Source organism: Cyrtonyx montezumae, unplaced genomic scaffold, assembly GCF_038088225.1.
Source record: "Cyrtonyx montezumae isolate F1298 unplaced genomic scaffold, pur_monq_1.0 scaffold_10, whole genome shotgun sequence".
In the NCBI taxonomy this organism is placed as follows: Eukaryota; Metazoa; Chordata; class Aves; order Galliformes; family Odontophoridae; genus Cyrtonyx; species Cyrtonyx montezumae.
Genome location: NW_027071826.1, coordinates 15,079,815 through 15,104,547, shown reverse-complemented (window position 1 = coordinate 15,104,547; position 24,733 = coordinate 15,079,815). Strand labels below are relative to the sequence as shown.

The window sequence follows — 24,733 nt, the reverse complement described above, 5'->3', positions numbered from 1 at the left end:
TAACTCAGCCTCTCAGAATTCTGCAAGCTTTGGGAAATATTTTGGACAAACAACCTATGATAAGGGTTTAATTTCAGTCAAAATATATTATTGCTCTTTCTTCAAGTTAATTAAGGTATGAGTTACTCTGAGGTACACATTTTCATAATAAGTGGTTCAAATGCATTCAACCCCACTATGGAGTGAAATCTTGTGCTATTATTGTTACAGTACACAAAATGTGGATCTTTAGCAGCAAAGATAATTTTTGCTAGAAGGTTGTAACATCTCATTGCACATTAATTTACTGGCACCTTTTAGAAAAGTATCACGTATTCTATCATTGTTATTGCGTCTCATGACTAACATCAAGAACGGCTTCTCTTGAATTAAAGAAACAGCTGGAGATTGATAATTTAGTTGCTTGGACAATAGTTCAGTTTCTTAAGAGTGAGCATACAATTAGATAAACAAACGTTACCTCTGAATTAGACCATGAAAAGCAACCAAATTTAAAATCATAAGGAGCCAAATCATTATTTTACTCTGAAATACATTTTCCTTCTTCTTTGCAGTGGTATAATAAACACTTTTTATTTCTGGATAGTTTAGGTTAAGAGAAAAACATTTACACTGAAACAAAACTGTAGAAATCCACATTTTTAATTTCCAATATATGTCGAAAGAGCAAGATATTTACTGTAATTTGGGCGCTTATCTCCATTCCTTTTCCAGATAAAATGAAGTGTGACTTAAACTTCTATATGTTTGTTTTCCCAGTGGAAGAATAGCCATAGGAGTATTCTCTTCTACATAATGAATATTTGGAAGGTGTATTAGATATGAAATATACTAAAATGACATTTTCTGAACTCTCTTTTTATCACAGGGTTACATTGCTAACTGTCTGAAACCATTTTCAACAGAGAAATAATATTACAGAATGTAGCTTGCTAACTTAATCTATTTATATTTTGGCATCTCTTAGAACATAGCAATTTTTAGAAGAGTGAATAGTCTAGATAAAAAAAATTACAAAGAAAGAAATGTTTCTTACATTACAGCCTAGCAAAAGTTGGTTTTATATTCTGAATGTTAATGTGCACACCTCTGGCAAATTTATTGAAGGATTCAATTTGCATTCAATCAGAAAATGTCAATGAAGTAACCTTTTAATTTTGTTTTGCCTGTTCGGTTCTAACTAAGACTTTCTGACTGATAATAATCTTCATCAGGAGCATGGGGAGGAAATTTAGATCAAATTCTCCAGCAATTCAAAAATTAAAAAAAATAAATTTAGATTTATAACTATCATCTTTCTGTTAAGGCTGAGCTGATGCTGTGGACGGGAAGCTTGAAGTCTCTCCTTCCTCATGCACTAAGAAGAATAATTCGTTGCAACAGAGTCCATATTAGTAATATTTCTGGAATGGCAGAAGGTAAGGCGACCTAACAGCTCTAAGTGGAGAGAGACTCTGTTTTGAATTCACAGCAATATTTTTACATTTTTTCTTTTACTGTTGATGATGTTTAACAAGGAAAGGAGGACTCTCAAAAGCAATGAAGTGAACAAGAAGAAATGTCAAGTTGACTTACATTCGTAACTTGCTTGGGTCGTTTTAAAATCGCATTGCATTCACCTGACATTGCATCCTTAAATTACAAAGCTTTATTAGAGAAAATGTATCATCCTACACATGTAGAGTGCATGGACTTTGTTTTCAAAACTGTAGTGTATTCTTCAGCTCCCTGTAATGTCAGTGAGAACTTACGGGTGCAGAAAATATTAGAAAAGACTAAATCTGGCTTTCCTTACACACATTATCATCACATTTATAAGATCACATAATGTACTACAGATCTTGCTTTACTTAGTGCATGTTGATGTATGGTCACAGAAGTGTTGTTCTGCTTCATTTGTTGCACTATACTACTAGAGTAACTATTTCTTGTTGCCTACACTGTCATTCACACACACACACACACACACACACACACACACTAACAAACAAACAAAAAAAAACTTTCAAAAATTTTCTGAACTGGGACAGCGTGTTGAACTCATGTCTTGGTTGATCAGTGTGTCCAGCTAATCTAACCCTGTTCAGGAATATATTCATAATGGTGGATACATAATGCAAGTGAAGAGAGATTGAAGAGAAGTGAAAAATACCTCCTGTTATCAGGAGGAAAAATAATGCTATCTAAAAGTTGGTAAAAAAGCTTCCTGACTTAGAGTAATCCTGGTTGGCTACAGATTCAGTGGGACAGCAGTGAATAGCATTTCAAATTTAGTGCTGCCCAAGTTGAATTCACTGACTGAAGCCATAACTTTAAGAATCTGTGAACGTAATCAGCACAGCAGAAAGTACCTGTAGATTTCACATGGGCAGCAGGGAACAAGGCTGTAGGGGAACTCAATGTAGTCTTGTATTCTGTGGTAAATCTAGTATGTTTATTTAACAAAAATAAATTTCTGTATTTAGCAAGAAACTGTTTCTGTATTTAGTAACTTTTGCTAGTAATAAAATGAATTTTTGTACTGAATATTCCCAAAGGAGCAGTTTGTGGTCACGTTCAGTATGCAAATGCATGCTTGCCTCAATTTAAGCCTTAGCTTTACATTTTTCCACAAGGAACAGTGTTTTCACAGAATCAAAGAATTGTGATTTATCTTTTGTTTTCTTGGTTAGCTTAGGTCAGAAGTAGGATTTGTCTGATTTCTACACGTTTTAAAAAAGGTCATTCATTTCAACCAAATGATTGCCTCTTGGACAACAGACTACCACAATTCTCAGGATAGCGGGAGCTTCTGGACAGCCTCTTGTCTATCTGATGTCTGATACAGTAGAATCTTTTCAAGACACATTGATACCCATTGCAAAAAAAAAAAAATTAAAATGAAAAAATCATGTCTTTAGAATCTGTTGCATGAAAGTAGTCTGCAGCTTTTTAAGTCAAAGTTGATTCTAAGTGAAAAAAGTGTGTCAGTTCTGTTTGTTTTGTGATTTTGTATTTATTTGTGTCTGTTTTTAATTAGAAATAGTAGAAATGCCTAGGATTCAGTGTGGCAGGCAGCAGATTATTCATGAGCTGTAATTTTGTCTGTTAAGGTAAAATTCCATAGCCAACAAACTCTAAGGCAGGTATGTCCAACCCGCAGCCCACACGTGGCTTGGCACAGCTTGCACTGCAGCCACCCCCAAGGCGTTGCCATCATGGGGGCAGCTTTGCCCAGGTGCACACTCATCAGACAGATAAATACATTATTGTTAAGATAAATAATGTGGCACTGTGCTTAATTTGTAAGGAAATTGTATTAGCTTTCAAATATTACAATTAGAAAAAACTGTGCAAGAACTTGCTGCCAGATTTGATGCACATCAAGGAATGCTTCATAAAGACAAAGTAGACAGAATTGTTTTCAATTCCACATCTCAACAAAATCATTTTTAAAAAGGTAAAACTCAAACGGGCTTGGTTATAAAAGCTAGTTACATGGTAGCTAATCTGATCCCCAAAGGAAAAATAATAATAATAATCAAAACCATTTACTGATGCTGAGGGTTTTTTTTAGTAATGTATGGAAAATATGGCAGATACAGTGTGTCCTGATGAAAAACAGATGTTCCTAGAATCTGTTTGTGTCCCCAGACTGCAGCCAGGCAAAATGAAGAAATAGGAAAATCTATCAAAAGAACTTCGGAGGGTAAATCTGCTAATTTTGAATGTTGTGCTTTGACAATAGATGAAAGCACTGATGCTGTCGATATGGCTCAGCTTGCCATTTTCATTAGATGTATTGGTGATTAATACATTGTCACAGAAGAAATGGCTTTTTTTGGTGCCTTTAAAAGACACAGCTAAATCTCCTGATTTTTATGAAGCTGTAAAAATCACACTGAAGTCATTTTCTTTAACCCTTGTCAACATATCTGGTATCACCACTGATAGCTCCCCCAGAGATGGTTGCTTAAAAAGAGGGACTTAAAAAATTAATAGAAAATGATGAAATTACCATGGGCAGATCATGTTCGATGAAATATCACTGCATTGTACATCAAGAAAATCTATGTGTGAAAGTTTTAAAAACAGATAACATCATGCAAATCATCATGAAAGTTGTAAATTTCATGAAATCCAATGGGTTGAATCATTGCCAGTTCCAGGAGTTCCTTAAATGTACAGATACTAACAATGAGGTCATCATTTACTTTTCTGAAAGAAGGTGGCTAAGTCAGGATAAAATGCTAAAAAGATTTTATGATTTGTGAAATGAACTCAAGTCATTTTTGGAATCAAAAACAAAATATGTGCCAGAAGTTGAAGATGAAAAATGGCTCACAGATTCAGCATTTTTTATGGATTTAAATGAATTAAGCATGCATCTTTTCAAGGTGAAAATCAATTCTTCTGTGCTATCTGTTATCAGCTTATCTGTTTCAAACCATAACAGAGTTCAAAATGAAATTTAAATTATGTCAAGCTGAAGTTATAGCAAATAATTTCTTGCATTTTGATGTGTTGGCTAAACCCAGGCCTGTGAACAGCAAAAAATATGCACCTTTACTTTGGATTTTGATAAGCAAATTTGATAATCGGTTTCAAGATTTCCAGAAAAAGCATCCATTTTTTTGTATGTCTGTGATTCCATTTTCAGTTGACATAAATGCATTACCTGCACATTTTCAAATGGAATATTTAGTGTTGCAATCAGACATTCAACTCAATGAAGAATTTGACAGAAGTCTAGTAAAGATACATGATATGACCTACTTTAAAAGAGAAAAATATCCCCTGCTTGACAATCACACCTTATTCATGTCATCTCCTTTTGGCAACACATACACTTGTGACCCACTGTTCTTAAGGATGAAGTACAGGAAAAGTAATATTTCATCAAAAATCTCTGAAGAACATCTTGAGAGCTCAGTGAGAATTGCAACCACTTCCATCGAACAAGACACTGATACATTAGATTCATGAAAACAAGGTTAAATATCCCTCTATTTTCACATTTTTGTTTCTATGTTATTTTTTGGATTTTTTTTTTACATTTTAATAAAAAATAAGTCCTGTTACTTATATACATTAAATCTACTACGTATTTCCTATGTGGTTCAAGACAATTTCTCTTCACTAACCCAGGCAATCCAAAAGGTAGTATATCCATGCTGTAATAATCAGGCTCCATAAGGACAGAATTTTACTGTTTTAGGTGTCATGATTTGCAGCTTAGCATTACATTTAGAATGGTGAGAGTAAGGTATGCAGTAGCTTTTTTTTTTTTTTTTTTTGGCTCTGTGCACAAGTATTCTTATAGAGTACTGATTTCTCAAGGTTAAATATTAAATTCAATTTATATACAAATTCATATAAGTGTTTATGAAAGAATTATGCAATCTTCATATTCTGGTACTTTCCATGTCTATCAAGTATTTTGGCTGTGAGCAATTTCATGTGCAGACTACACCTAGCTGCAGTTTTAAAAATATTTTTAAAAGCTGTCTAACTTCATTACAGAGTTTTGAAGTAAAAATCTCCTTCATGCAATCTTTATAGAGCACGTACAGAAATCTATCCTGAAATGTTACCGCTTCATAAGTAAAGAGATGAATTAACAACTAGACATTTCGACCTTCCACAATTCCAGGCTATAATCAGGCCAATGTTCTGATTTTACACAAGTCCCTGGCTGATGACTTCGAGAAGTTCTGCCATGCAAACAGTGGACCCCTGCCACTGCTGCACAGAAGTAAACCAGGGGAATGGAAGTGTCCTTCTCCGAGTAGTGAACCTGATAACAGGTAAATACAGACTGACTATTTCTCAAGGTTCTGCAGTGAGTGCTTATGGTGACTAGGAGAGATCAGTATTTCAGGGAATAACCTGCTCATGCTTATATACATTTTAAACCAGTTTATTTTCTTAGACTTGCACGTTTAAGTAAAAACTGTTTGTGAATATAACAGAATATCTGATCATCTTGTTCTAGAGAAGTGTATTATCATAATTGTCAGTAAGTATTTCTCTAAAGCAAAAGGAAAATTTTTTGAAATTTCATCTTTTGAAAATTTCTGTCACACATGTTTTCAGAAAGTATGTTAAAGTGTGATAACTTCTTATTTCACTAGAACTGACTGCCTGCAGTATAGAAAGTATGAGTATGGAGTGTCTACTGGATCTCTAAAAAGTCTAAAGGATTATTCTGAACAACTGAAGGATATGGTGGCTTTCTATTTAGGTTGCAGCTTTTCTTTTGAAAAAGTACTCCAAGCTGCTGGTATTCCTGTAAGAAATGCTGAACAAAAATGTAATGTAAGCATGTATAAGGTAAGGATAACAAACAGACATAATCTTTTCATTATTTGTCCATATTCATATTATGTGCCCATACCAAACGCTCAGAACTTTTTTTCCATCTGTATAATAGCTTTTGGCAGGTACTAGTGCTGAATGCATGAAAATACGAGATAAAATATGCCCAGCATTAGATCAGTGCTTTTCTCAACTTCTTGTGAGGCTGAATAGGTATTTTATTCTTTTTCAGTTACAGATTTTTTTTTCCTGCGTGCCATTGCAGCCATTTCATTTGAATTTAGTCCTAGTTTCTTTATTTGTTTCAACTGATGAGCCATGTACTATTCTGTCTGTCACCTTTAATACATGTCCTGCTATCTCCACCATTTCTAATAGGCAGCAATATTATTTGTAATGAACCATGATAGCAACAGTTGGTTCTGCAGGTATGACAGTCACATTATGGATTTTTCCTGTGGATGTAGAGCCTTTATGCTGCACATGTGCTAGGAACCCAGACCTCTGGGACAGTTATTCCTGAAAAGCATCTGTCATAGCATGAAAATTGTAAGAAAATGTATAGTGTAGATTTAAATGTTGGCAAAACTCATAGTATAATTCTACTCTAGAAGGTAGATTTTTTTAATATTAAGAACACTTTTAAATATATCCAAATGCCTTTTTCACATGGCTAATGTACTGTTCTAGTGAATAAATGTTATCATTTGGCAATCTTTTACTGTACTGCTGGTCAAACTGAAGGAGCAGATGTGTTTCATGCAAGACCTTCTACCAAGCTTAAAGAAAAGAGAATACAACTACATATCTTTATATAACATTTCAGAATTAGGAGAATATCATTGCTTATAGCACAAAAATAGCATGAAGGACTATACAGGGCATTTATTCAGTGACAGTTGTAATTGTTATGAAAAAATTAACAAACGATTCCTGTGTAGATGTTGCTGTCAACATGTCTCACTTGGGCTCAAATGCAATTTTTGATATCAGACATTTACTTCTAGCAACTGGGGCTGCTTTATTTCTGAATAGAAAAGGTGTTTCAGGATCCCTGTGAGCAAGGATAATGAATTCCATAGATCTTTCCTAGAGGCACGAAAGACTTTTTTTTATGTGCAGAACTAGAATGCAGCTTCTGTTGTAGAGGACTGCCAGTTAGCAGCTGCAGCAGTTCCCGACCCTCACGTGCTATTGAACATCATAGTTTCTCTGAATTCCAATAGAGAAAATAGATTCAAAGCAAATTGATTTGTCACTATGATACTTTGTTAGCTTTTAACTTTCCATATAGGGTGTCCAAAACTGTCTTCTGTCAATATTCAGAACATTCTGAGCTCATCCTGTACACTGCATGTACTGAAGCAAAAAGCACGGTATTGAGCATTTAGTGATCTATATGAAGAAGCTTAAGGATGGTAGATTTCACTTGCAAATCTTAAAAGAAAAAAGATTTTTTTTTCAAAGGATTTGAAATTAATATTATTATCTGCCTTACTTCTAATACTTTTGATTTTTTTAAACTGTCAGACAGCTGTACCATGCTACAGTATTTCTACTTTTAGCTGCAACTTAGTTGTCACAATGAGACCAATTCCTGAAAGCAAATTGGAAGCAGCTGTGCTAGCAACATCTGAATTAAAAGAAACTCACGGAGCACCAATTCACATGGGTGACCCTGGTCAGTATTTTTCATACTTAATCCATGTGGGCTTTTTTACCAATTAAAAAAATTAAAAATGCTGGAGGGGTAACCAGGGGAAGTGATAAGACTAAAATACCTGCCCTGCCATGCTTCTTCATTTTAACTATTTTAATGGTCAAAAACCTCAATGAGAGGAGAAAAAAAAGGAAAAAAGAAATAAGAAAGGTAGATTTTGAATGTGTGGAATATATAGAATTATTAAATTCAGTTATTTATCAAGAGTGCATTTGGTAGGAAGTATAGTTGCATTATTCTAAAATGTATGCAGTTTCATTTATATTTGAACTCCTTGTTGCCAGGGATTCCAGCAACAGGGTAGAAAAGAGACTGGTGGCATGGGAAGAAGTATGGGTGGATGTGTGTGGATGACAGAAAGTTGTCAGTCAGTAGTCTCATGAGCTGCATACACAGCCAGATCACATTGCATGGCATGGAAAATGATGCTGTTGGTAACAGCACACTGCTGTAATGTATTCGGTCTGAATGCTTAAGTCCAAGGAACTAGTGATAATTCATTACTTTGAGTAGAGATTGGGTGAGAGTCTCCAGTGTGTATTTATTTTTTACAGAAAAAAGTTAAACGAATGATCTAGAATACTGCAAGAAGGTGTTGGAGCAAAGGAAAAGACAGTTTAGTGAAAGCTGGCCAAGAGTGAGATGTACTTATCCAACTCAGAGAAGTTAAAGATTTCTCATTTCTTTAGCTAAAACAATGCAGGAAACTAAAGGGAGGAGGACATGTTCCAGAGACAGTTCGTGTTGCATTGCACTAATTTGTTCTTGCTTGCCACTGTTGCAATTGTTATGTTGAGAGAAAAGATGCATAGTATCTAGGGAACTCAGCATGCATATCTTGTTCGTATTTTACTGCAAAAATGAAGTGAGTGCATGTTTTACTGATGTTATGTACGAAAAGGAAAGACGAGACAGTTCAGGTTCTGAGGACATGCGCTCAAAGCAAGCTAAGTATGCCACTTCAGTGGATTCACTACTGCTGTTATTCTCTCAGAATAACTGGGTAGTATTCAGGGTCCCTCTCACCTTCTGTAATATTACTGCTTGACTGAAATTTGTGATGGGTTTATATTGGTCAATGACAGGTCTGTTGGGAATAGAGCATCTTTCCAAGCCAGACTATGGAGATCCAGTTCACCTTCACCCTGGCGATATTCCAGTGTTTTGGGCCAGTGGTGTAACAGGAATAGAAGCAATCATCAGCTGCAGTATGTACTGTCTTTGGAAACTCTTACTCATCCTTTGGTCTCTTCGTGTGTGTGTGTGTGTGTGTGTGTGTGTGTGTGTGTGTGTGTGTGTGTGAGAGAGAGAGAGAGAGAGAGAGAGATGACAGAAATCTAAAGCTCTGACAGCATCAAAACCTCATTTTGATTTCTTACTTTTGAAATATTATTATTATTTTACAGCAGTGTAATACAAAATAAGTGGGAGAACAAAGTAAAGCAGCCAGGAATACATTTTGTTGAGAGCTAGCAAATTGACTGACCAGGAAAAGATTTGGTTATTATTTTGTGAAGAATTTCAGTTTTAGTTTTTGTGTCAAGATGAAGAACATGTGTGACACGCTTCATAAAATGGAAGCCTTATCTTCTTGTAAAAAGTTATTATCTTGCACTTTACCCAGTCATTTACAACAGACATGAGTTCAAAGGGCAAGAAAACATAACTAAACCATAGCGACAGCATTATATTGCTCCAAGTCATCGATCTATTATAATCTAAGTCACTGCTAGCTTCGTGAATATGTCTTTTCACGTGGCTTGGTGAGGCATATTTAAACTCAGTGATGTCCATCTCTGTTTTCCTTTAAATTGCTGCCCATATATTCCCAACAGATCCTGCCAGCATTATTTTCTCCCTTTCCAGAATCCTAACAATGTTTTGCTTGTTTAAATGTGCCTGCTGTGATTTATCCACAAACGCCCATTTTAGCAAAGTAAGTATTATGTTGATATTATGAAGTATCAAGACTTCCATAATTAATATAAAGATAAAATATTTTCAGATTAGGGAGGTAACATGCTGTCAGACCTGAATAAACTTGTTGTTCACCAGAGATTTATTGCTTCTGAAATTCCCTCTTCTAGTAATCTAGCAAAGGGAAAATTTGTCATCATTTCTTGCCCATTTATTGTTATCCTAGATAGGTAGACAAGATACTGTGCAAAGATGCTGTTTCAATTTTCTTAATTAACAATTACTTGTTGGCAAGTAGTAGTTAACACAATTCATCATATCATTACTGAAATTGTGTTCAGAGCTATAGAAAGACACAGCAACGGTCTAGAACCTAGACAATTAGTTTTTACAGGAACAGCTTCACCAACACAGTATGAAAACTTAAGAAACTTAAGAACTAACTTGTTCTTAGCTCAAAGCACTGCTTTTCCATGCATACCAAACCTAGTTTTCAGACTTGTCAATTCCTGACTGGCTTCCTTGAACGGTTACCAGTTGTCAGTTCCTGAATTGCCTCAGGCTTATATCAGAGATGTTAGTGTAGAAAAACCTGATCTCAGCTACCCACATGAGCTTTTCAAAAGTGAAAACATTCTCATATATATATATATATATATAGATATATATATATATATATGCACACATTTCTTTCCTTAAAGTGTTTTTATTGCTGCAATGTATCTTCAAATATCACCTATTTCGTATCTCATCAGACAGGGATTCTGTGTTGTTAAATATCTTCTTGTGAATCTACCTCTCTGATATTTTGATAGATTGCAATAACGAAGTGTTTAATTGAAGTTTGTGGGTGTTTTTTGTTTGTTTGTTTTTGTTTTTTTGGTGTTTGTTTTATCTGTTTTAGGATCTCCGTTGGCTTTTACTCATTATTCTGTCTGCACGTTCATTACTGACCTGAAGAATGACAGTGCTACACTCAGATCCTCAAGAGAAGTCCCACAAGTCCACTGCATTTCACAAAATCCTTTGCACTATAGCATGGTGTCAGCAGAAGCAGCAAAAAAAATAAAGACTATAGAGAGCCTAGTTGGCACAGATCCAGGTAAAAACAAAAAAAATGTCTTCCTTTAACAGATCTGTTATAAGGTAGGTATGAATGATCCTGTTTGTATAACTATCCACAAATTTAAAGAATGGAATAAGAACATGAAGGCAACTTTAACATTACAAAAAAAAAATTGTTAATATAACTTGGTGTTTAATTTTTCAAGATGATATTTAATGCCAGAGTTTGACCTAAAACATTCAACATTGCCAGTAAAGAAACATGCAAGTTTGATTACTGTATTCTCTCAAAGTACACAGAAGCTTTTCTGTTTACAGCAGACTAGAGTGTCCACAGGGAATAAGAAATGTTTACTGAATAAATCTGAAATTGATATGTAAAGTACAGGGCATCTCAGCGAGCTCGTAGCAGCTGTGTACGTATTCACTGTTGAGTAAACAACATGTTTCTTTAATATATTCATGACTAATGTTTTCTTACTGGGATATTCTAGTAGTTGCATTTGTTTTTCAAGCATCCTTCTCTAATGGGTGGAATTACACCATGCTCTGCTGACATTTTCATCACTGAGGTCCTGTGTGATGGACCAAAGTGACCTGATCACAAGAAAATGTTGAAAGGTAGGGCCATAGGTGTACATAAAAGAAGAGAGGAGCCACTCCTAAAATACATACTGAGTTAGTCCCTTCTGTCTGCTGTAAATTCTGATTTCAGTTTACCATGAATTTTCTGAAATCCTTTACAGACAGCAGTGGAAAATAGCTAACAGGCAGCTCTCCCCAGCTCAGGGTTTGGCTGCATGCATATATTTGGGTCTGTTTATTTTTACTCACAAAGCCCTTCCTTTTATCCATTCCAGAGTTCAGCATAGCACAGTGCCATTCTCTGGAGAAATAGGAGACCTAACTTCAGAGCTAGCTTATTTTGTTGCTAAAAGAGATTGCCTACATTGCTACAGTACTTTATCTCACTTGAAACACTCCACTTCTCAGAGACTAATATATCCCTGCTTCTACCTGAATTCTGTTAAGAATTTTCTTCTGTGTCCAGTGTTGCCTATACATGTGTTACCTATATATTACATTGGAGGAATTAGGAGAAAATGACAGAGGAAACAGCATTTAACAATAGGGAAGAAGAAAAAACGGTGAGAAAAATTAAGATATGAAGAGACTAGGAAATAGTAGTGGGGACTTGCCTCTCATTATCAGCTCATGAAAATCAGTACGCTGTGCTAGTATTCATAGTTTTCAGGAATGCAAGCAAATCTGAAGGCCCACATGGCACATTCGTGTTTCGGAATCCCAGAAAATGGAATAAGAACCAGTGTAAGAGTTACACAAGGTGCACAGTGTTGCCTTTTCAAGGACTGACCCAAGAGAATAAAGACCTGCTACTGTGCACCTATTTGTCAAGGTCAGGTATCAGGTAACAACAAGACCTTTCAGTAGTCACCTGGATAATACTGTAGTAATTGAGTTTATCTAGACTCCCAACAACTTACAGCATCTCTGAACCCTCACTGCTGTGGTTAATGATTTCATTAAGTTGAATTTATTTGGGAATTAACTCTTTTCTGAGGGAATAGAGTTAAGTGGAGATAAAGAACAAGTTTACTCATCTGAGGTTTGCAATGAATCTTCTGTAAAATATGGAAAGTGAAGTATCAATCTAGCTTCAGTAGTTAGATGTGGTCTGGCATGACTATAACAGATTAGAGGGAAGCAGTGTGAAAAGAAGGAAAACAATATTTAATCAACACTTTCTTTTTAAAAAAGAAAAAAATGTTGTTTACACCAGTAGCAAGAAATGCTAGTATAGTCATTTCTAAAACCCAGTTAACTGAAATTCTTAACCTGAAAGCACAGCTCGCTCCCCTCATTACTCATATCCTACACCTTCTTAGGTTTCCTGAGGAAATCAGCTCAATTCCTGCCTTGATCAGAGGTTTTTCTTTTTTCTTTTTACTTCCCCCCCCTCCACATATTGTGTCATGAAAGTACATGGATTCACCGGACAGAAACTTCACAAAGAGGGCAATGTATTTAAGCGTACTGCTCTCTTAAGCAAGTCTCTAAAAATATTTTCCTAGGCAATCGGGGCATCGATCCTTTACTCCGCCCAGGTGAGCTGCTGAAGGCCTGCCTGTCCCTGTCCCACGCTCGGTCCGTGTTGGTAACCACTGGCTTTCCCACCCACTTCAATTATGAGCCACCAGAAGAAAACGACGGGCCCCCAGGAGCCCTTGCTATTGCAGCCATGTTGCAGGCCTTGGAGAAAGATGTAGCCATAGTAACAGATCAGAGAGCCATGGATCTGAATAAAAAGATTATTGAAGAGGCTGTGCAAATAGGTAAGAGACATTTTTCCACTTCTGTCTTGCTAACTTGAGCCAAGGTTCACTTGAGTTAATCTCATTGTAACTTAGTACAGGAATTTATTTATTTTTTTCCAGAGAACAAGCAAGCATTCATCCTGTGAGCTCAGATCAGTGGTGCTATGATGTTCAGTTAAAGGTAGCTGGCAGCACATTAATGCTTATGCACCAGGGTGGTGAGCTTGAGAGAGCTGTTTTTGAAGAATTCTGGATGTCTGTTCTTGTTCTACTGGCCTGCTTTCTATCCCAAGATCCCATTTAACAGCCTAGCATATAAATTATTTGATTTTAAAGCAAGGATGCAGAAAGCTTATCAGGAACTAAGTAAACCTGCTGAGTTCTAGATGTTTTAACTGTTCTCCTTTAAAAAAAAAAGTTACTGGAACATACAATACAAAAAAAAAATTTGCATCTGAATTGGTTTTATTTTCCTCCAGGAATCCTGAAGGAACCCATCCCCTTACTGAGTTATCGAAGGGAAAGTGCCGATTCAGCTTTAGAATTTCTGTGTGAAAATGGGAATCCTGGAAGACCTAGGTACGTTCATTCTGCTTTTGAGAGGGGGTCACAACTCTATTGTGTAGAGTGGTAATAAAAATAATGATCTAAGAAGGTGTAATGTTTGCAAGCTGTTAAGAACTGGAACAAGTGGAACAAACTGAATCAGAACATTTGTACTGAAGCACATGTAGAGTACTGAATTCCATGTTATTCTGAGAATATGCATTTCTGAAATACAAAAGGAAACAGTACATTATGTATCAACAGCTCTTTTCCTGAGGGGGGAAGAATATATATATATATATATATATATATATATATATATATATATATATATATATATATATATATAAAAGCTTTTCAGCTGTTATTCCACATTAAATAAGTGGAAAAAATTAGGATGCTGAGAGGTGGAGTCAGTAAAGGACCAGGGAAAAGAATTCATCTGCTTTCCAGAGCTTTGGTTCAAGTTTAAGAACTGGGGAATCAAGTCTGATTTAGTAAACCTCAAGTGTCCTTAATACTGTGCAAGTGATTGTCTTATTGCCTTTAGGCAGCCCAAACCAAAATTATAGATGTATGTACCAACTTCTGAATACTGATTTGCGCTGTTTGCATACATAGTGTTCAGTATACAATGTTGGGCAGAAATTCAGATGTATAGAAGCGCGTGATTAAGGTTAACACACTGGTGAATTTTGCTAAGTATCTCTATACACATTTCATTACTCAGTAAGCAACTTAAATTTCCTTTAAATAGGCATATGCTGCTAATTTTTTATTGATCTTTCTGTGTGCAGCATTTTAATCCCATCACCTTCAGCCTTTTCTTCTTAATAAAAAAGATCTCTCACTCTTGTATTTGGTTCATCAATTTATTCACATCCCATTTCCTTCTAAATAGGATAATAGACTCACTAAGGTTGAAAAAAACATCCAAGATCATCTAGTTCAACTGTTCACCTACCATCAACATTTCCCTGCTGGACCATGTCCTTTAGTACAACATCTAAACATTTCTTGAATATCTGTGACTCCACCACTTCCCTGGGCAGCCTGTTCTAGCACCTGAAAACTCTTTTGGAGAAGTTGTTCCTAACATCCAACCTGGATCTCTCTTGTTGCAACTTGCAGCCATTCCCACTCATCCTATCATGAAGGAGTAGGTGCCAACCCCCAGCTCACTACAACCTCCCCTCATGTTGTTGTAGAGAGCAGTAAGGTCTCCCCTGCTCCTTCTCTTCTCCAGACTGGACAATCCCAGTTCCCTCAGCTGCTCCTCATTAGGTCTCTGCTCCAGACTCATCAGCTTAGTTGCCGTTCTCTCAACACACTCCAGGGCCTCAGTGTCTTTCTTGTAGTGAGGAGTAATGTTAGTGTCTGCTATAATTTCAGCATGGTACTGTCTTCCATTTTTATGTACTGTTTTAAAAGTACGTTTCTATAGACAAGCATAATTTAATTACAACCAGTTTCTATTTCAATCAGTTCCATATTCCCCAAAACCCTGAAATATTTCTTTAAAGCTGACAACTAAACCATTTAAGGTCTCCTCTGTCACAGTAGATACCCACACAGAAATCATTAAATAATTCAACAGGAACAGTAACCTCTTGACAGTAAAACTGCAGAAACGGAAGCAAAATAATTCAATTATGATATTCAGTGGCAGAATCCAGAACTAAAATTCTGCTTAAAGCACTGGACATCTGCAGTACATCTGTGTACTTTCACTAGCCAAAAACTGATGTAGACTTAAAATAAATAAAACCCTCAAACCTACAGCCCCAACATATGAACACCCAAATCAAAAACTCCCTGAAGAGATACAAGTGAAAAATTTCCAAGTAATGATCTTTAAGCAGAGACTACATTTTTGCTACCAAGGATTTAAATAATCATCCAATAGACTTTTTTGTTTTGTCTGAAAATACAAAGACAGGTAGCTTGTAAGACACTGCACATTTAACAAACAGAGCAAGCCCAGATGACTGACCCAAAGAAACATCCATTTGGAAGAGTCCAGGAACTTCTCTATTTATTACAACAAATGTAGTTTGAGGAGGCTGCAGTAAATCTACAGGTAGACTAGGTTAGCTCTAAAAATAAACTGTAGAGAACTATACAGAGAAATAACAAAACAGTATCCAAATTTTACCTTACATCCCAAATAATCAAAGAGCAGAACTAAATGCAACAGGAGAAACAGCCAACAGAGAAATTTTTAGGAGAACAGTAGCTTCAACTCCTTTCTGCCTCTCTCTAATCAGGTTTGATCACCTGATAGCAATAGAACGTGCTGGGATGGCTGCTGATGGCAATTACTACAACGCCAGGAAAGTTAACATTAAACATCTAGTGGATCCTATAGATGAACTATTTTTAGCTGCACAAACCATTCCAGGAATAACAACAACAGGTACGTATGCATATGTGTTACAGTCTCAAAAGCGAGAGAAGCAAGAAACAGGAACTTACTGGAAGCCAAGTGCAGCAGGAGGCAGGTGCTGAAGAGATGGCTGCTTGAGGGCTATGGCTGTTTGTCTGTGTTGAATTTAAAGAGGTAGTGTTAGAGAAAATTCCAGGTTCCCCTGGAAGGGTGCCCATAGAGGAACTGAATTCAGAGTTGTTTAAGAACAAATAAGTGAGCCCAGGTGTGTGTATTATCATTACGTGAGCATTACACACCTATAAGTGGGCCTACCTACAATCCCCTAAGTCTAGTTTTTGACGCTGACTTCATTCTGTATTTTATAGGTGAAAGGTAGCAGAGAAAGCAAATGACTACTGAATTTTGAAATATTGCAACCATTTTATGGTTGTTACACCTGTGTTAAAACAGCAGCCTAGATACAATCTTCATTTATACTGCAATTAACAGTACATTCTCCTGAGCAAAGACTGCATAGTCCCTTCTGGTGCAGTAGGCCCTTTTCTCTAAGAAAATGTAAGTGTGATGTACTAATCTTGAAAGAAGTGCACTGTCCTTAGTGCTGCTGAGAGATAACTCTGAATTTCACTTAGAGAAGTTTAGTATAGAGTTATGTGAGATATTTATGCAGCTAAATTTATTGATTTTCAGCACTTTAAGTGTAAATTACAAATACTGTACATTCTGTGACACATATTATGCATAAGTTACATCTGAAATTCAAATGCCATACATTGCAGAGAGGATTTGGAACTTTTCACAGTTCTGGAAATGGATATTCTTTTTCACAGACATTAACTAGCATGAACTTGAGGATATTCCATTTAAACTAACAGGTAAAACTAACAGTTCAATTTACTTCCACTTAATTAATTGGATTTTTTTCCTTTTTTTTTTTTAATATGCTGGTAAGAGACTAAAAGCAGTTTTTAAGCTGTTAACTTGTGTTATCCTCATCTCCAGGTTTCGTAATGAAAAATGTAGGGTTCTGACATTACATGTCATTACAAGTCCCACTAGTTTTACTGAAATCATTGTTACTAAGAATTTCTGGAAGACAAATACACACTATATCTGCTCGACCAACAAAAATAGAGGCACTGCTCTCTAAATATATAAACACTTTAAAAAAACCTGCTATTTTTCATAGCTTACAAAAATTGCTTGATGATTTTGATTTCTTTTGCCTGCACTAGCACTACATACACTGTGTACACACATTTACAGGTTAGCCTGTGCTAAAGTGCTATTCAGCTATTTGTTTCATGATGTTAAGCTTACAGATGTTTTTGGTGGAAAGGGATAAATTATTTCATATGGAGCTTTGAAAGTGCAGGAAAATTCTTGGGAAAGATTCTGGCTTCTTTATAAATGGAATGTCCTATGCTGGCTTCATACTCATTTTATCTTTTTCTCTTTTGAATAAAGGTGTTGGAGATGGAGGAAATGAATTAGGAATGGGCAAGGTAAAAGATGCTGTAAAGAAGCACATAAAAAATGGAGATGTTATAGCTTGTGATGTTGAAGCTGACTTTGCTGTTGTAGCTGGTAAGGGATTTTTTGTGTGTGGGAGAGTCATTGATGTGAAGAGAACTGAAAAGAAAGTGTCTGTCTTTCCAAGTAATTTGTATTGGCCCTTTCTTTTTACGATTGTATTCAGTCTCTGTATTGCGTCCATTTTCTGAACAGTTGAGCAACAACCATACAGCTAGGAATGACTGAAAATTGAGGACGCTCAGTCAAAAGTGCATTTAATTGGAAACAATTGGGCAAATCCTAAATGTTCTGGAAAAATCACACCTTAAATAAAATAACAGGGAAGTGTGATGTGAGAATTAGAAGAAAAATGTCCGAGTGTATATAAATTATACATATAACTATATATGTATAACTGATGAACTTCTGTGGGTGTGACTGTATCAGGCCAAATTCAGCAATATTGCTCTTACACGAGGAGATAAATTCGTTCAGCAGCCATACTTATACATATCTTAATGTACAACAGAAGTTGAATGTTACAGCTTAAAATTCTCTTCTAACATCTTTACCAGAATTAAATAAACTCCTGTGTGTAGAGTCATATTCAGCAAGAACAGTTTATGAACTTAATGGTCCATGTGGTCCTTGGGCTCAGGTTTCTAACCTGAGTTGGAACACATGTGTTTCCAACATTGCAGAGACTAGAACAGCAATTTTAGAGGGGAGAAAGGAGATTGCAGCGAAAATTTCATCTACTTCTCATTGTTTAATGTCACACACACATGGCTGTTGTGGAAATCCTAATGATTTCTACCTTGAAAGCAGTTGTCACATCTGGATCCCAAAAGCGAGTGAAGGCAATGCTCAGACATCTGAGAGGATGCACTGAAACATGCACTGCGTCCTCAGCGCATCACTACATGCACTGGAACATCCTCCACAGTCTTTGAAAATTTGGCTATTCTGCATCATGGGTGGAGGTGTCACAGAGAACTTCTCACAGCAAGCTTCAAATCTAACATTCTCCAATATAGTCCTGACAAAGCTGCCAAACAAGTCTGCATAGAGTGACTTAATCACAGCACGCAGACAATTTGTGGATATTGACTACATTTAAATGAATGTCTTTTTGCACATAGCATTTAAACAAAAGATACATCAAGACACAGACAACAAGCAGTTTCACCCGACCTTTGTATGCCATAAAATAGCTGAACTCTTTAATCAGATGTTATCTGTGACCAAAAGGGAGCTCTCTAGAATGGTGCAGAGTTTCACTAAGAAATCTGACTTCAATGAAAATTTGCATGGTTTTACTTGACCCAAAACATGAAAACATTTTAATATCATACACAACTGTATGTTTCTAAAATATATCTTCCAAATCAATGTCAGTAGTTAACTCATATCCAGTTCCATTACAGCATTGCTGTGTGACTCAGCTGAAGTGCCTAATGACTTCTGAAGGTTAGGGATGTCTACAGTAACTGTTGTTTAATGTTATTATTTGATACAGTTTGTTCTCACGCTGTTTCTTCCGTTTTGCAGGCGTCTCCAACTGGGGAGGCTATGCCATTGCTTGTGCTCTGTATATTCTCAGCACCTGTGAAATACATGATCGCTATCTGAGGAGAGCTGTTGGGTTTTCACAGTCACAGAAGAAGACAGTCTGGCTCTCAGCACTTCCATCAGTCACAAAGGTAAATTCCAGAGAGCCAGGGAGCTGTGAGTCGTCTATCTATTATCAGCCACTAAATCCTGCCCAGATATTGCTTTTCCTTTGGGGTCTTTAGAGAATTTCTGGCTAACTTGCTTTCACAGTGTTTAGAATAATCAATAAAGAAATCAAGGCAGTATGAACATCAAAAGCCCCAGAAATGAATTTATTTCTGCCTTGTAACTTCAGGCATAAAACCACGCTGCAACATTCAGCATAGATACTGTCTGCAGTGCTGGAGTGTTTTCACTAAGATGACAGTATGTTTGTCCTGAAATTCCAAGGTTTTTTTGAGTAGGTCATACTTTTTGTCGCTGTTTTGATTGTTCATGTGAAGGGTATAAAACTGAAACCGATCTCAACTTCCAGCTCAGCTGAATTTGCTTATCCTCTTGTAACAAAGCATAAGGCAGCTCCAACATTAGATCAGTTAATTAACATTAGATCATTAAATGCTTTTTCCATTTACATCTCCTTGTTTTCCCTTTAAGTTAACGTATCCCAAATCTACTGTGATCATATTTCCTGGTAATGAGATACTGCAATTAAATGGGATACTGTATACAGGAAATCCTTCTTGCTTTTATTTTACAATGTTATGCAGCTGGCTATATTGATAATAATCCAATAACGAGCTGTTGAGAGTTCGGCACAAAATCTATTGAGATAAAACTAATGGAAACAGTTTTGTGGGAAGGAAGAAAATGACAAATTGTCTGACAAGAGAAGATTGTATCTTTAATTATAAGTCATGCAACAGTAAACAGTGCAGAAGATTTCCTGAGTTTGAACACATTATTGTTCACCTACTCCATTAGTACAAAAAAATAAAATCATACCATTTACAGCTGCTTTCTGACCAATCGTTTCTTTTAATGCTGCAATAATTCCCCTAGTGGGATGAAAAGCACCACTATACCCACCTCAGTGTTAATATCTGCATGCTTGCTTTCTTATAATGTTTTATTTTTCTTCCAAAACGGCATTCCTTCCATGAAACCCATAGATCATAGCAGATAAACGAAGAAGACTTCCCCTGGAACGTATGTTATTTCTCTTGCAATTAAAGCAAAATTGTGAGTGCACTGTAACAAAGCTCAGGACTGCAGTGCTCTCTATTTCTGATCAATAGAACGTGAAGATTGTTCTAAATTATTCTTTACATATATTTTACTAAGAGATACAGAGAAGCATTTGGTGATTGCTGAGAACTTTATCAGCGAGAAACAACTTGACCTAGGCAGTTTTACTTACCTTCCACAATTGTGGAGTTGGATCACAACTGAGTCACTTCACATGATGTTGGTTTGATTTTTTTTCATTCTTTGTGCTTTTCTGAGGTGGATTTGGGAAAGAAGTTAATTCTTATGGATACGAGTAAATCTAATGGTGAATAATGTCCACCTACTCTGTATTTTCCTGCAACTCACAACCAGGTTAATACATTGGGCAGTTCTTCTACTGAACTCTTTATTAATGTTAGATAAAGACCATGTAGTACCTCTTTCAGAGGTGTGCTCTGCACGATCATGAGCAATATATAAAGGTGTCATTTGTTTTAGTGTTCTTTGCAGTTTTTTCATTCACAAGGGAGTTTTTCCATGAATTAAATGCAAAATACCAAGTTCTTTTTCAACGAATTTGGTGGGTTTGGATTTTGGTGGGGTTCTTTATTTTTGGTTACCTTATTCCCAACATGATCATTTACTAATCAGAGAGCTGTGAGCAAACTGCAGCACTTTACAGACCACACTGCACGTTATTTATGTTTCTTACAAGTTCAACAATAACGTTTGCTGATAGAGTACAACATCGTGCATAGTTACATAATGCTAAGTAAGCAAGCCCATTTTCCCCGTGTAAGCAGTTCAAAGAGCTGGAGCATGTAAATAGGTAGGAGAAACAATCTGAACTTACAATGAAATTTTGCTTACCCACTTCAGGGGTCTCTTTTGTGACATCAGAGATACATAACAGCTTTAGACCTGAATTTATTCTGTATGGCTTACAGGTCTTTGTAGAAAGAAGCAACAACTGAACATGAGAACATTAGACATTTTAACATTACAAATTTTTGGAAATTCATATGTGTTCAGGATATAAAAGACATTTCTAATGTTACTGTATGGGAACATCTAATAAGAAGTATTTCAGCCTCTAGAGCTGTCTGTCAAGGACAGGGGTAGGGCTTTGTTTGGTAGTAGCAATTTCCCTCAGAGCAGAATCTCACACAAATGGAAGTTAAACCAACCAGAAAAGGCATTCATAGAAAGAAAAGGAATGCTCAAGGAATAAGATATATACATATACATATATATATGAGACTACATCAAGGTATTACGTAATTTACTGGGGAGTGGGATGGAAGGAAGCTAAGATGTGATTAGGCTTTTTATTCTCCTTAGATTTTTTAATAACAAAATTAGAGGAATACATTATCTTTACAGGAGATGCAAAGATCATATATAAAGTCTTAATGGGCACATCTCACGTCAAACGAAAAGCAAAGTAGCAGGAATAATTCTTTTTGGATGTCTCCAAAATTCTCAAAGATTACCTAAACAATAGACAATTTATGCACCACTGCCTTGAAGGGCTTCTTATTATAACTACCATGGTAAAATGAACATGTATACACAAGTAATCCGTTTGGTCCCCAAGGAGGGAAGGCATACGCAGTCACATGACCTGCTTTTCTGTCAGAGTTCCCTGCAACTGAAATTGAATCCCCTTCAATGAAATTCAGCAGGAAACTCAAAATTTGCCAGTGGGGAGGAATCAAAGTTTTAAGATTCTGGGAAATTTCACAGCAGTGATTATCTAGAGAGAAGGGAGAAGGATCTCCTCACTAATGCTGCTGCTGAAATTATGGCTTTTCAAAAGAAATTCTGTGAGCAAGCAAAACTGCAAGACATGAGGCCACTTGCTACCTCTATCCTAGTTGTCTCTATTCTAGCTGATAGAACTAGTGGATTTTTAGGGCTGATTTCATCCCTTCTTTTCATCTCATGATGCTAACTTACCCGTAGGTCACCATCAAGGATTTTGTTCCCTCTGTGTACCTTTAACGGCTCAGTTTGGAACATGCTCTACATCTGCTTACATTACTGTTAAGCGAGAAGATAACTGTTACAAACACAAAACAGAGTTGCAGTTGTAAACATAGCAAATTAAACATTATTTCAAAGAATTCCAGGAAAGAGCAACTTCAGGGCATTTCTTCTCCCCAGACCTTTCTTAAGAAAGGGTTTTCTCTTCTATTGGTTTTGAGGATTCTCAAAATCAATAGAAAAGGAGGTCAGGAAGCAAAAGGGACATTGGCACCACCCTGCTCAGGTTCTGCCTGTGAGCTTCACCTCTGACATTGCCTTTTCCTCCTCTGTACCTCTGCCCCTGCAGCTTGTTGCTCAGTGAAAACTACAGCAGCAGTTTGGGTGGAGGTTTCTCTGATTCTCATTTGTGCCAAATATAGGAACTTCAGTTCAGGCAGAAATTATTCCTTTTTCTGAATGGAGTCTGTCATGCTGTTTGAAGGAGCGTAGAAAAATGGTGTCCACAAAATAAATCGAGAGGGTGAGGTCAGAGTCCTCCCTGGGTTTAAAATAAAGACCTTGATGAATGTTTTTCACCGATATGGGATTTTAATTGTATCGTATTCACCTCTCTTTTAAGGAAGAAAAGCTGCTAAAAGCACTTGTGCAGCTTGGGGTCCGCAGTGGAAAATCTGCCAGCCTAGAAATGGAGGTGGACGCGCTGCCCTTCTACAACACCCATTCACTCATGATTGAAAACCTGCTGCAGGAGGTGCAACACTGACTGCTCCCTAGTGATTTCTACATCAGGAGATGATTCTGTGTTATTTCTTTATACCCTATGCTCCTGCAAGGTAAAAGAAGAGTCAGAAAAAGATGAATTTGTGTCTCTTAAGTTCTGGACTTTTCATCTCTGGTGTCTCACCAATGCATAACATTATATAAATGCCTTTACAAAATTTCTGTGAAATGGGAAGGGAAGGAGCTAACATGATGATTCAGTCTACCTTTCTTTCATGTGATTTTATAATGGATATTAAAAGATATTACACACTAAGCAGCGATCTGGCTTTTACAAAGAAGACTTCTCCTTAAAATGAAATATGATTGCATTGCTGTTCCTGTTTTACTAACCTTGTAACTGCAACAGGAAGTAACTCTTGTAGCAACTTGGATTTAAAAATACCCTGTGGTGGGGAGAACAGCTGCAGTGGAGTGTTCAAAACAAAACAAAAAACAGCAAGTGTTATGTCAGTAAAAATTAAATACAGGCCTTCTGTACACTTCTTCCTATACCCTTCTAGCACTGATTTCTCATGGTGGTGGGTCACTGGTGGAAATGTGAGGAGATGAGAGGGCTTAAATGAGAGTAAGGGCAGCCTTGCAGATGCTCTGTGTAAAGGGAAGGCTGTACTGATCGCCTCCTTTATGTCAGAACTTTGCCATTTGTAAAGTTTGTTCCTTTCTGCACAGTACAGAAGTACTCTTAACAACAGAATACCATAAATGAGTTAAAAATTAAAAATTGATGCTTAGAAGTTAAAATACAATCAAAATTAAAGGATATTTGCATTCAGTTCACAATAAAATTCTGTATATGAGCCTTTAGATGAAGTCCAGTAATAGAAATATAGCTCTCGACAAGAGTGGAGAACAATTACAGTGCATCTCCAAGGCCTACAGACACTGAGCCAGCACATGACAAACAGCTGTGCCTTATGGCTGGGTTATGTCATTTAAAGCTGTGCTGTCACTGCAGCACCAGGTAAGTGCCTGTACCAAAGACCTGACAGCTGTTGGCCTCCGCAGCAGACAGCTCAGGCAATGCTTTACACTGCTCTCTCAGACACTGATGCTTTACCTGTCGTAAAATGATGACAGTGGTACAAAATGAGAGTACTGAGCTGTTGTGCTTCAATGGGATCAGGATGGCTGTTCTGTTTGGCTGCTGCTGTTTCCAAGGACATTGGTATTGCAAGCAGGTAGCAACGTCCTCTATCTACTTTTAAGCTCCTTCTCCCATGTAAAACAATCACATAACTCTGAGAATGAGAAAATCAGGTTGTAACAAGTGGCACGATTCCTGGTGCACTGCACCCACATAAGGAAATTTCTGTAATTTCAAGATGTCTGTTTGGATAACGAGGCAGGTGAACTCTTTCTCTGAGGGCTGCATGCTCAGTTGCTTACTGACAT

At 36.7% G+C, this 24,733-nt stretch overlaps 1 protein-coding gene across 1 annotated transcript; it reads left to right on the top strand.

Moving 5' to 3' along the window:
* DGLUCY (D-glutamate cyclase) lies at window positions 1–24,047 on the top strand. Its single transcript, XM_065751675.1, has 13 exons — window positions 1–65; window positions 1,313–1,418; window positions 5,633–5,786; window positions 6,114–6,312; window positions 7,828–7,978; window positions 9,103–9,225; window positions 10,839–11,036; window positions 13,093–13,353; window positions 13,815–13,914; window positions 16,149–16,297; window positions 17,738–17,857; window positions 19,337–19,488; window positions 23,178–24,047. The coding sequence occupies exons 1-13, from the start codon at window positions 57–59 to the stop codon at window positions 23,319–23,321; spliced, it is 1,866 nt and encodes a 621-aa protein (XP_065607747.1). The 5' UTR covers window positions 1–56; the 3' UTR covers window positions 23,322–24,047.
* Window positions 24,048–24,733: the final 686 nt, after the last annotated feature.